This window comes from Aulostomus chinensis, chromosome 21 (genome assembly GCF_037954235.1).
Source record: "Aulostomus chinensis isolate RoL2024-O1b breed Wild chromosome 21, RoL_Achi_v1.0, whole genome shotgun sequence".
Lineage (NCBI taxonomy): Eukaryota > Metazoa > Chordata > Actinopteri > Syngnathiformes > Aulostomidae > Aulostomus > Aulostomus chinensis.
In genome coordinates this window covers 14,561,636-14,574,381 of record NC_141340.1, presented here as the reverse complement: position 1 = coordinate 14,574,381, position 12,746 = coordinate 14,561,636, and the positions used below count along the sequence as shown (strand labels likewise).

The 12,746-nt window shown below is 42.5% G+C and overlaps 1 protein-coding gene across 1 annotated transcript in view; it reads left to right on the top strand.

The window, feature by feature from the left end:
- bmp6 (bone morphogenetic protein 6) overlaps positions 1-12,746 on the top strand; it is a 53,789-nt gene that overhangs the window by 22,903 nt on the left and 18,140 nt on the right. Inside the window, exon 2 of the mRNA XM_086192182.1 lies at positions 11,335-11,527. Within this exon, the coding sequence (XP_086048308.1) occupies positions 11,335-11,527 (193 nt within the window). The remainder of the gene's footprint in view (positions 1-11,334; positions 11,528-12,746) is intronic.

Here is a 12,746-nt window from a genome sequence, read left to right as displayed (position 1 = left end):
ACGTTCTGTGTGTGTTTGTGTGTGTGTGTTCTTGTACTTGTTACATTGTAAAGGACCAGACTATGTTTTTAACCAGCATCACGAGGATGTTTCTGGCTGGTCCTTGCGTCATCAAAGAGCTGTTTGAAGGTCAAAATTTAACTTTAGGGTCAGAGTTTGAACTAGGTTATTGTTAGGGTTAGGGTCAGGGTTTCAACTAGGTTATTGTTAGGTTTAGGGTCAGGGTTTGAACTAGGTTATTGTTAGGGTTAGGGTCAGGGTTTGAACTAGGTTATTGTTAGGTTTAGGGTCAGGGTTTGAACTAGGTTATTGTTAGGGTTAGGGTCAGGGTTTGAACTAGGTTATTGTTAGGTTTAGGGTCAGGGTTTGAACTAGGTTATTGTTTGGGTTAGGGTCAGGGTTTGAACTAGGTTATTGTTTGGGTTAGGGTCAGGGTTTGAACTATGTTATTGTTAGGTTTAGGGTCAGGGTTTGAACTAGGTTATTGTTTGGGTTAGGGTCAGGGTTTGAACTAGGTTATTGTTTGGGTTAGGGTCAGGGTTTGAACTAGGTTATTGTTAGGTTTAGGGTCAGGGTTTGAACTAGGTTATTGTTAGGTTTAGGGTCAGGGTTTGAACTAGGTTATTGTTAGGTTTAGGGTCAGGGTTTGAACTAGGTTATTGTTAGGGTTAGGGTCAGAGTTTGAACTAGGTTATTGTTAGGGTTAGGGTCAGGGTTTGAACTAGGTTATTGTTAGGTTTAGGGTCAGGGTTTGAACTAGGTTATTGTTAGGTTTAGGGTCAGGGTTTGAACTAGGTTATTGTTAGGTTTAGGGTCAGGGTTTGAACTAGGTTATTGTTTGGGTTTAGGGTCAGGGTTTGAACTAGGTTATTGTTAGGTTTAGGGTCAGGGTTTGAACTAGGTTATTGTTAGGTTTAGGGTCAGGGTTTGAACTAGGTTATTGTTAGGGTTAGGGTCAGGGTTTGAACTAGGTTATTGTTAGGTTTAGGGTCAGGGTTTGAACTAGGTTATTGTTAGGTTTAGGGTCAGGGTTTGAACTAGGTTATTGTTAGGGTTAGGGTCAGGGTTTGAACTAGGTTATTGTTAGGTTTAGGGTCAGGGTTTGAACTAGGTTATTGTTAGGTTTAGGGTCAGGGTTTGAACTAGGTTATTGTTAGGGTTAGGGTCAGGGTTTGAACTAGGTTATTGTTAGGTTTAGGGTCAGGGTTTGAACTAGGTTATTGTTAGGTTTAGGGTCAGGGTTTGAACTAGGTTATTGTTAGGTTTAGGGTCAGGCATTTATGGTTAAGATAAGGGTTAGGAACTAGGGAATGCATTATGGCAATGACGGTCCTCACAGAGATATAAATACAAGGGTGAGTGTGTGTGTTTTCTATAAGCTGCCAGCGTTTTATCTTTACACCCTGTTTGAAGCATAAAGTGTGGATTTACAGCTTAAAGATTTAATGACATGTTTTTCTGAATGAGTTGTGATTTTATAAGCTGTGAAAGTCATTCTGACAGTCCAAACCTGTAATTAGACGAGGAATTAACGATAAATGGAGGACATGGAGAAAGCAGACCTACAGTATCCTGAAGTCTGAGAGAAAAAACAGATTAGGGGCTGTAATTAACATAAACACAGATGCATTCCTCACATGCTTTGGACATCGAGAGCATTTTTATTGGTTTAGCTATCCGCAAAGTCTTTAACAATCTTGACAGGTTGTTGGTGTGCAAAATTATAACTGTTTGTGAAAATGTCTCTTTTTTCTCATTTACTTTCATTCTACGTTTCTCTCCTCCACTGCGCTGCAGTGGGTCAGAGGCAATAGTAAATTACGTATTTAATTAGAAAGCAAAGATTTTTTACGAGGAGCTTTGGGATCCAGTTTTGGCATGTTTTATGCGTAATCCTCCCACAAACCTTGGTAACGGGAGAAGATACTGAAATTGTTGCTGTACTTTAGAGAAAAGCTCAGCTGGTTCTCCAGATTCACACTGGCTTCTTGTTTGCATGTTAGTTCAACAAGTTCAGCGGCTCCTTTCGTTAATAGAACTGCAGTCATTCTGTTTATTCCGGGAGACACTTGGAGGGAAAAAAACAAACCCTGACCAGTGCATAAAGATGTCTTCAATGGTACTTAAAGCATCTCCCAAACCAAATATCAACAATTAACTTGCTATTTGGAAGCAGAGGAAGTACTGTATCTCTGTGTGTATGCGGTGAGGAATAAGCATCGGGGAAGGTGCGGACAGAGCAACACTTAATCAACTCTCCTCTTATAAGCCGTCCGAGAGTGAGGCATGTAACTCTCTAATCATCCGGTGGAGATGTTCCCAGAATCACAGTTGATGTGCTGTTGCTGAAATAAGGTGCTTGGTTTTTGGAAAATCCTCCCAGACAATCTGCAGGCTGCCTTTTTTTTTTTTTTTTTTAATGCACCTGGTCCTTAACAAACCTTTAACGCTTTCCAGATCACATGAGAGCAGCATTATTCTGCAGTGAGGACACATCCTACTAGAGGGATTCAATTAGTGTAAAAACTCTGGCTTAGTGGGGCATCTTTAATTAGGCTGGTGTTAAAGAGTACGGAACACCAATACAATCTTTGTGTATTTTTTTTAGTAAGAAAAAGAGTCCGGGCTGAGTTGGAGCGCCGATCTGGGATTGCTCGCACATCCACTTATTATGAACTCTATGGAAGCTTCAAGAACACAGACCCAGGACTGTTTAAAGCAAGACTGTAACTTTTGAAAGAAAATGACTGAATGCACTCTCTGGTTTGGCAGCCAGAAGCCTCACTGAGTCTGGTAGGCTTACTAATATTATACCCTTTTCCCACTGTGCTACTCACACACACACACACACACACACACACAAAATAACGTTAAAAAAAGCTGATTGACCTCATTCCCATTGTGAGCAGATGAGTTGCCTGTATTTCCCCAAAATGTGCCATGTTACATACCACGAAGAAGTACAGTAGAGACAGAAAACTTACTCATTCGTCCATCAACTCATTTTGATGTGCAACTTTAAACGTCACCTGTAGAAAATGTTGATGGAAATGGAAAAATTTAAAAAAAAACAACAAAAAAAAACCAACAACCTGATCTGATTTGATGATGAAAATAAGAATAGGTTTGTTTGTTTTTTTTTGCTGCCCACAGAATGCTGAAAATAGTTGTATTAAACTGCACTTGATCTTTCCACCAGTAGGTGTCAATACATCAATTAAGACTTCAACCTGGGCTGGGATTGTAACATTTATCAAAAATACGATTGTGAGTAGGATTCTCATACTGCAACAGTTTGTACAAAAACTTGTCTCGGACAGGACTCACTAGTAAAGTTAATTGCTGAACTACTGTATCTTTCAGGCTGAAAGCTTCCAACAATCCCCTCTAGAGAATGGACAGATACGACCCTCCGACATAACTGCTTTTCAGGAAACCATCTGCTTCGTTCCCTTTAGTTAATATGAGCAATTGTGTGGATGAAGGCAAAAAAAAAAAATCAGGGGAGATGGTTGTTTGTTGTCGTGTGTGTGTGTGTGAGTGAAAGTAGGAGGGTTTTGATGCAGCCGGCCATCGGCCAGCTGGCCGCCCGGCTGGTGCTGGGAGCGTGAGCACAGCTCTGACCACTGACCACAGACTAGTCAGCCTGTCAACCACTGCCGGGCCTCTCCTACACAATCCTGCTTTTTATGCCTCAGACGGAAGCAGCTATTCTCTGCTAAGCACCTTTTTTTTCTTCTATAATTTCCTTTTTCTACTTATATCCTTCATTAGTGTTCTCTTTTGTTACCTTCTCATCCTAGAGCCTTTCAGTGCTTCTTAAAGAACTTTTATTCTCTGCTAGTTTTCCTCTCAAGGTCGTGGTTATCTACCTCTGTCAGATTCATTCATGTCCCCTCTTCTATCTTGTCCGCCTGTTCGTCCGCTCACCCGCCTGCCCCCCCCCGCCTGCCCCCCCTTCCTCAGACAGCCTTCTGGCTCACAGTTTCACTCACTCGTCTTTCTTTCAGCACCTTTCCCTTTTTCCTTTCTTTGCCTCTTAAAGGAGCATGAATCTCCAAAAGAGGCAGCATTAAAGCATGGAGAGGGACTCCAGCTCCTCTAAAGCTGGTTTGTACCGATGAATAATGGAAGGAGTCCATTGGAAAGCACTGACAGAATAGAATCCTGTGCTTCTAAGCATATACAGGATGCGATCCTGTGATAAAAGGATTAGTCAGGTGAGTTTTATTTCTATAAAGCAAAATCCCTTTCGAAGGTTAGGACACGACACTTTACAAAGGTGTGGAACCACACTCTTTAAATGAATTCCTCACGAGCAAGCACATCTGCAACAGCCGCGCAAAAGAATGACCCTTTTCATAAGAAGAAACATCGATGTGACCCGGGCTATTTTTGCCATCTGCCTCGACCATCAAGGTGAATTAAACCCCATGTGTGAACCATATGTGACTCCAGTAATTTCTTTTTTTTCTTTCCAAAATAAATATTTTTGAAGTTTTTGTATCCTACATTTGGATTTATCTGAGGGTTACAGGCTGTGGATGTGAAAGAGATATGAATATACTGATAACAGGAAAAGATTTTTTTTCAGCGCACTCATATTTTAACACATCAACAGTATAAATACTTACGAATACTTCAAGGGTCCGTGTGATGTATCATTATATTTTAGGGTGAAGTCAGGGTTACAGGCTGCTGCCAGGAAGTGATTGTAAGTCGGTGCGATGTCCTCTGAAGTGATGGAAACACAAGTGTAGCGCAGCAGAGCCAGATGTTGCGCAGGTGGGAAGGAGAGAACAGCTCCCGTCGAAGCGTCCAAGTGAATCTGCATGTTGTCCTTCTCACTCCGCTTCTGTCACTAACTCTCCCTCCTCCCGTCCTCCGTCTCCCTCTGTTTTTGTCGCTTTGGCCTCTCTCTGTCTGTGACACAGACTTTGTCCTTCTCCATCTGCTGTTGTCATCTAATCTCCCTCCTGTGATTTTCTCTGCCTGTGTTATTTTAACGAACAGAAACTTTTTTTTTATTGACACACAAGTGATCCTTTTTTTTGGGGGGGGCCTTTTCCCATCAGCATTTCTGGTCCTTCTCGCGTTACATGAAATCACCCACAACGTTTGAGCGAGCGATCTCAGAAGTTAGTCAGTGTTTTCTGTTGGGTAGAGCAATTTCTGTTTGTCATCGCAAGAATGGAGAAAAATAGTAAATGAAAGCCGTCATCTAGGTTTCCGCGAACGGATGACACATTCGCACGTTGTCTGCAAATTCCATTGTGCACAGTTTGCACCAAATCACTAATATGATGACTTTCTCCGTCTTTAGAATCACTCTGAATGAATTCCTTCCTGAATCTTCCAAATGTAAATCCCTTTTTCCCTTCCGTGTGTCTCAAAGCTGACATCATGGTAGATTAGTACAAGGGACTGCACTGCCTCTACACGTCGTGTGAAGACTCTTCCCTTTGATTTTTGACGTGAATCCTCAGTAGATTTCAATCGAGTTTCAAGCTGAGAGGGCCGAAGGAGCAGCTGGAATGTTACTTAGGTCCACTTTGCTGTGGACCGTGGCGATGAAATAACATGATTATGTGAGATGTGAGGCTACAGCTGTCTTTATAATTCATAGTTTTAATTGTACGTCATCTGTTCAAAAGAGTGAGATTACAAAAAAAGAAGAAAAGATTAATTTGACCTTGAAGGAGTTGTTCGGTGACCTCAAGGGAGCCTTATGTTTGTGCGGTGTGGAAAATAGATGTATGTTGTTCTGTTAAAACTTAATAAAATCAGTACATATATATTGCATCTCTTTCTTCAAGACCCGTAAATCCAGTTGTTGGATGTGTAACTGGGGCTACATGGTGGTGCAGTGGTCAGCACTGTCACCTCACAGCAAGAAGGTTCCTGGTTTGAGCCCCGGCTGGAACAGGTGGTCTTTCTGTGTGAGTCTGCATGTTCTCCCTGTTCCTGTGTGGGTTCTCTCTGGTACTCCAGCTTCCTCCCACAGTCCAAAGACATCAAGAGGGGATGAGGCTGATTGATACTCTAAATTGACCGTAGGTGTGACTGTGAGTGTGAATGGTTGTCTGTCTCTATGTGTTGGTCCTGTGATGGACTGGTGACCTGTCCAGGGTGAACCCCGCTTCTTGCCCAAAGGCTGCTGGGATAGGCTCCACCCCTGTGACCCTTAACAGGATAAGTGGAAGAAAATGGATGGATGGATGTCTAACTGGCCTTTTGCTGGCTATGTATATTTCAAATGTCTGATCAAATGGGAAAAGATCACAAACCTTACGGCTTTTGAAGAGGCATACAAGCACAACGGAAATAATATGCAAATAGAAAGGTTATTCGATTCCAGTGGTGGTGGACACTTCAGTCACCTAGTGAAGGACTCATGACAGAGCATTTACTTCCTATGTTTCTAGTTTGTCTTTTCAAAAGTTCAATTTCATTGCTCTTTACTGAAAACAGCTTCTTGAAATATGGTCACCGTTGGAAAATAACGTTTTATTATGTCAGCACAGTTGAGGTCTGATGGATTTAGGCAGAAAAAACAATGATTTGTGTTAAAGTAGTCGTGTAAAGGGGACTCAAGCACTCGTTTGGTGCTGCAGATACATTTTCAAGGACAAAAAAAAGATGGTAATGGTGCGGAAAACATCGCCGGTGAGGTCAGTGTTGTGAATTACTATTTTAGTAGCAGGAATTGAACGGGAATCTCACATTGCAAAGCTGAGGTTTTAAGCCAACCACATTTACACTTACATTATTTCTGCTGTTGCACAACCACACAGCATTAGGACGCCGTGGTCGTTTCACATGTTTTCTCTTTGATCGCCCGCATTTTGCTTTTTTCACATCAATACCATACAAGAAATGTCTGACGGCTGCAGCGCAAGAAAAGAAAGCTCAGAAGTGTTGACAAACTTGTGTAAATGGCTGCAAACCTAAAAATCACCTTTGGGTTATTTCTCCCGTGACATCATGAGGGAAACAACTGAATGCTAATTGTGAATGCGTCAGGCTTTTTGTCTGAAACGTTTAGCCTTTAAGACTGAGATCATTTTGATGACATCGCTGTGACATCATTACGCTAGCAGAATACATTTGTGAAACTGAGCATTTGAGGTCGGTCATGTGCCTTTAGATGATGAATGTAACTACAACAGAAATATTTCAAGTACAAATCTGATAAAGCTCTACTTACCTCCTGGTGTGAAGCTGAAGTTGCCATTATATTGAACACTCTATACAGAAGAGTTGGGAAAAGAAATGGAAATGTAATAACACTTTAATACATCCATGTGAAACTCCTTCTTGCCTCCTCAACACCTACACGGGGTTCATCAAAGCACTTTCGTTCTTTAATAGGGAATATATCATTTCAAGCTGGCCCGGGGGTGTGTGGAGGGAGTGTTGTAAAGTCATTTAGAGTACCATGACCTCTGCTCAGGACCTGCACACACACACACACACACACACACACACACACACACACACACACACACACACACACACACACACACACACACACGCACGCACGCACACACACACACACACACACACAAAGCTTGGCTGATCTGTCTTCCCCTCGACACCCCAACAACCCCTGATAGCACTCTCAGTCACTGCAACATCTGTGTGTGTGTGTGTGTGTGGTGTAGTGTGTGTGGGTAGCTTGTGGAGTAAGATGATGAAACGGTCACTGTCATGTCTGATAGAAGTCACAGTGACGCTGATGTAAATACCATCTACTTCTCCATTGGTGGTTCCCTCCGCCTCCCTGAAAGAGACCCCCTCCCTTCAAGACTGAGATGCTTCAGTTATTTGTTTTGACATTCCCCCCCCTCCGCCTTTTTCTGCTCGGTTTGTTACTGAAGTTCAACGTTTATGTAACGTGGAAATATCTGGGGATGAGGGAAGCTTTGACCTTCCTGGGTGTGGGTACGAGGTGGAGCTGGCACGTTTGGGAGAGTCTGATTGGTTCCAGCATTCTCACATCAACACAATTTTCTCCTCGGCTGTGACTCGAGGAACAAAATGTGTCATTGGTCCATTTTGGGTGGGTCCCCACATCATAAAATTACCAGTATTTTTTTTTTAACAAGCCTGGCTCAGGTACAAAAATGGATTTGTCAGGTTTGGCTTGTAAAAGTATCCAAATTAATCCTCAAAATAAAATGAAATATGTGTTTAATAAATTAGAATTACGGCTGCGTAGACCTCCCCTTGCTGTTTTTACTGCCTCAGATATTTACATTCTTTAGTACCTCTTTCCCCGCTGGATGCACTCAATTATAAAACCACGTGTTGCTAGGAAGCGTTTTCCTGCACAGGGAACAAAAAGTGCTTCACAGATCACAAAAACCCTGTCGATCAAAACAGTGCATGGAACAATAACACAGGGGCAAGTAATCTGGATATAATAAAAGGAGAGTATCAGAGATTATGAGAGAAACTGCCAGCTTAATTGATTAAAAAAAAAGTTTTATACAAAGTATAAAAATGCAGAAGGCCCTACAGGTTTGAACCCAAAAACACGGATACTGTGAAAAAGTCAGTCCGCCTCCACTTTGCGTGTATTAACTGTTTAAATACAGGAGCATGGATACGCTGGTGGATTGACAGCTGTGTCATGGATCAGCGTGTGGTGTATTTTTATTGCGAGCGGAAAAACAAGAGGCCTGTCAAATAAAAAAATGAACTATATGTTACCTGTTTTATCTTTAATGCTTTCTTATGGATCGAACGGGCAAAGGAACCCCACAAAAACCATCCATTTTGGCAGTGCTTGGGCTTGTGGACTTCAAAAAGGCAACAAACAATGAGATTCTCATTAAAAAAGTCTAACAAGCCCAACAACAATTGTAAAGTAAAGTTTGGGGGGAACTGATACCCAATCAGAAATCAGGGGAAGCCAGCAGCACCCTGGACACCCCTCTGTCTCCGCCCCTGATTTCAGCCATTCATCTAGCGACTGTGGTCTCTGACTTTTTTTGCCGACGAATAAATTACTTCATTACTAGTTGTTGATATTAGCATGGTGCAAAACACCATGAGGTACAGTAGCCACAAGTCATTGATATGTCCACAACTTGAAACAAAACCTTCGACCTCGACTTTGCCCAGAGTCGTGCCGATCGTCCTTGCACTTAAACAGAACAAATAAATGGGGCGGTGTGGGTCTATGATTAACTTTCAGCCTTTTTTCGCACAAAAGCGTTCTAAGTGAGGCCCCATCCTCTTCACCTGCTTCCATAAATCCAGTTCTGGTTGCCAGTCAGTCTGCTCCTTCAGCCTGTGGTGGTGAAAGTGACGCCTGTCGAGCCAAACTGCCATCGAGATGATGATAGTGTAGCGTGTGTGTGGTTGTTTGTAAGCATACGTGAAAGTATTTAAATCAGATGATGGGGAGATGGAGTAAAAATAGTAGCTAAGTGTGTTGATGTGTGTGTGTGTGTGTGTGTGTTTTGTCAGGCAATTAAGTCACTTCTGAGTTTTGCAGTATATAGCGCATACTTGAGGTTTTTCAATGCTTATGTCTGCGCGAGTGCACGACCTTCTAATTGCATTGCCCCTCTTTATTCATTTCCCTCGCCTCGCTCTGTGTGTCCGTCGTCAAACTGGCTCTGCAGGCTCTTTGCTGTGGGAGGAAAACCTCCAGCGGAGACAGGAATCAATTCCCCACAGAGCACATTATCATTATGGCGCATATTAAAAACAAAGCATTTGTTGGTTTTTGGTCTTTCTTGGTCTGCTGCCACAAAGAAAAGAAAAACTGTCTTTCTCCTCAACCTGGTGATAACAAGGATTTATTTGGGGAAACTGAAAACCTAAAAAAACAAACAAAAAAACAACCTGTTAGCCCCTAAGAATGGATGGCGTGATCATTTAAAGGCTTCCATGGTCCATTACGGCGCAGTGTTGTCTCATCACTCACTATTTACATTGAAACCCAGTTTTTAAGTGTGTTTATCATTTCACTCTTTAGTTGCCACTTGCAGAAAAACTAAATTGCACTGTAAGTTATTAATCTAAAAACCTTGTGAAATAAGAAATATCAATGATTGGGAATGTTAGCTAATGTTACCGACCATGTAGTTTTTTAATGACGTCTTTTAAGTTTAAAGGATGTTTATCATTTCAAATAATAATCCCATGAGGTTCAGTGTTTCCAAAGACTTCATGTTTAAATGCAACTGTCTGAGGATATTATTTGTATGATTACATGTCTCATTAAGAGAAAAAAAACAACAACAAAAAAAGCCATTCTTTGCACTTAATATAAATTTGTAAATTTTTTCTTAAATGTCAGCTACTGTTGTGGTAAGATTCTCTCAATGCGATATATAAATTGGGAGCCTATCCCAGCTGCCTCTGGGCGAGAGGCGGGGTTGGAGGAAGCCGGAGTACCAGAGAGAACCCATGCAGGCACAGGGAGAACATGGAGACTCACACAGAAAGATCCTGTGCTGGAGCCAGGAGAACAACAGGGCTAAGGTGCTGTGGGGCTTAAGCTTCCAGACTGACAAACAGCTACTGGTGAACCAACCGGACAAAGCAGTGGTGGACAATCAGCAGAAGAGGGCAGTGCTGATAGATGTGGTGATACCAGCTGATGCCAACATCACCAGGGGTTAAAAGAACAGCTAGAACAGATGTGGAAGGTCAAGGCTGACGTGATCCCCGTGGTAGGAGGAGCACTCGGGGCGGTGACCCCCAAACTGGGAGAGTGGCTCCACCTGAACAACACCTGAAACCTCAGTCCAGAAGAGCGCAGTCCTAGGAACGGTTAAGATACTGCCTAGAACCCTCAGGCCTCTGGTAGAGGAGAGGCACAAGGTGATCGTACCAGTCAGATGTAAGAAGGAGGAACAGCAAGTCTCTGGTTTGGGCTGAACACTCCCAAGATCTAATGAAGGCTTGAACTGCCCTGGAAATACAATTAGAAACTAGCCAAACTGTATGAAGGTTATATTCTGACCTGTGACCACCAAAATCTTTAAAATTCATCCATGAATTCCAGCGGACGTTTGTGCAAAAATTGATGCGATTGCACCCAGACGTTCCCGGGGTGTCATGTTTATATGAGTAGGTTGGACAGATGGATGGACAACCTGAAAATGTCTGTCTGCCTGTAACCACCACAATGCTAGAGCACAGCATGGTAATATTCTCAGAACACATCTAGAACAAAGCAATTCCAGCTGGGATACCAGTGGTTAACGTGATCAACGTTCTATTATCTTGTCTCTCCTAATTTGCTTTCGCCATCTCATTTTTTGCGGTGGACAACGTTGTGAACCCGTGTTTTCCTGTGTTTCTGTCCCACAGTGGAGTACGACAGGGAGCTCTCTCCGCAGCGGCGTCACCACAAAGAGTTTAAGTTCAACCTCTCGCAGATCCCCGAGGGCGAGGCCGTCACCGCAGCCGAGTTTCGCCTCTACAAGGAGTGTGTGAGCCGCGCCTTCCGTAACGACACCTTCCTACTCAAAGTCTACCAGGTGGTGAAGGAGCATCCAGACAGGTAACGGCGAGATTCTATTAGAAGGAAAACTGACTCAACTGAAACTAAATACTTACCAATAATAATATTGACATAAAAAAAACACTTTGTATCAGAGGCGCAACTGTATCAACATCCAACAGGTTGTTACTGAACAAATAAGCATTTTAGAAACACTAACATGTAAAGATTATGGTTCCTCTGTGTGTGTGTTTTTCCTCTATTATTCTCCCTGCGTGTTACACCGACTCTGGACCCTCGCCATGTTTATAATAGAAAATCAAGCAAAACCATGTCTTACAGAAATAGCACCGCTTCAAAATCCCGCTGTCCCCCACATGCGCACAGCTAATACATGCCAAACATTTACATTGCATCTACAGGGCTAGATAAACATCCAGGGAGATGTCTGAATGATACTTGTGTTTTATCAAGACCGCCCAGCAAGAACTAAAGAACGCCAGGAGAATTTCTGATATACGTTTACAATGCGTTGTCGTCAGAGTCGGAGTAACTTTTTTGGAATGAAGCTGTTGATGTATAGAGCGTTATTACACTTGAATGCATCAAGGAACAAAAACAGCTTTGGGTGGGGTCCGTAACACCAGACAGGCTCAAACGGATCTAGTCAGAGATCCCTGGATTGAAAAGCTATAAGGACCTCATCTATAGATGTTGGCAAGGCATATTTTTCTGTCTGTCGAGAGGTTTCTACGGGTATCAAGAGCTACTTATTTTCTGCATTCCTTTATCCCTACAATGGGGGGTTTGTGCTCTGCAACCTGGAGGTAAAGCCTTTTATTTTGACAGATATTTGGAGATTAAAGGGCCCATACAGCTCCAATTTCTGTATTATTGAAGGACAGTTTGTTTTTTGTTTTTTTTAACCTTGAAGAAAATTACAGCCTGGATGGTCAGCTGTCAGGTGGAGAGAGAGTGTCGCCTGTGTTCAAACATAAAACTGGATTTTTCTTCTTTTTCAAGATTTTCTATCAGCTCTGAGATAAACCCTGTACTCTGATGGACAATATTATGACCACCGTAAGCAAGCTCCAAAATACAAACCAGATAACATCGAAAAGGATGATTGAGCCTCTGAGATGGAGGATGGGAATAAAGCTGTTGGAGCTGGTGGTGTAGACAGGCAGCGGGACACCTGTTTGCCTCCCGACCCCATTCCGTCCTGGTTGTGACACGAATAATGACAATTCTAGTTGATAATATTTATTTTTATTTCAAT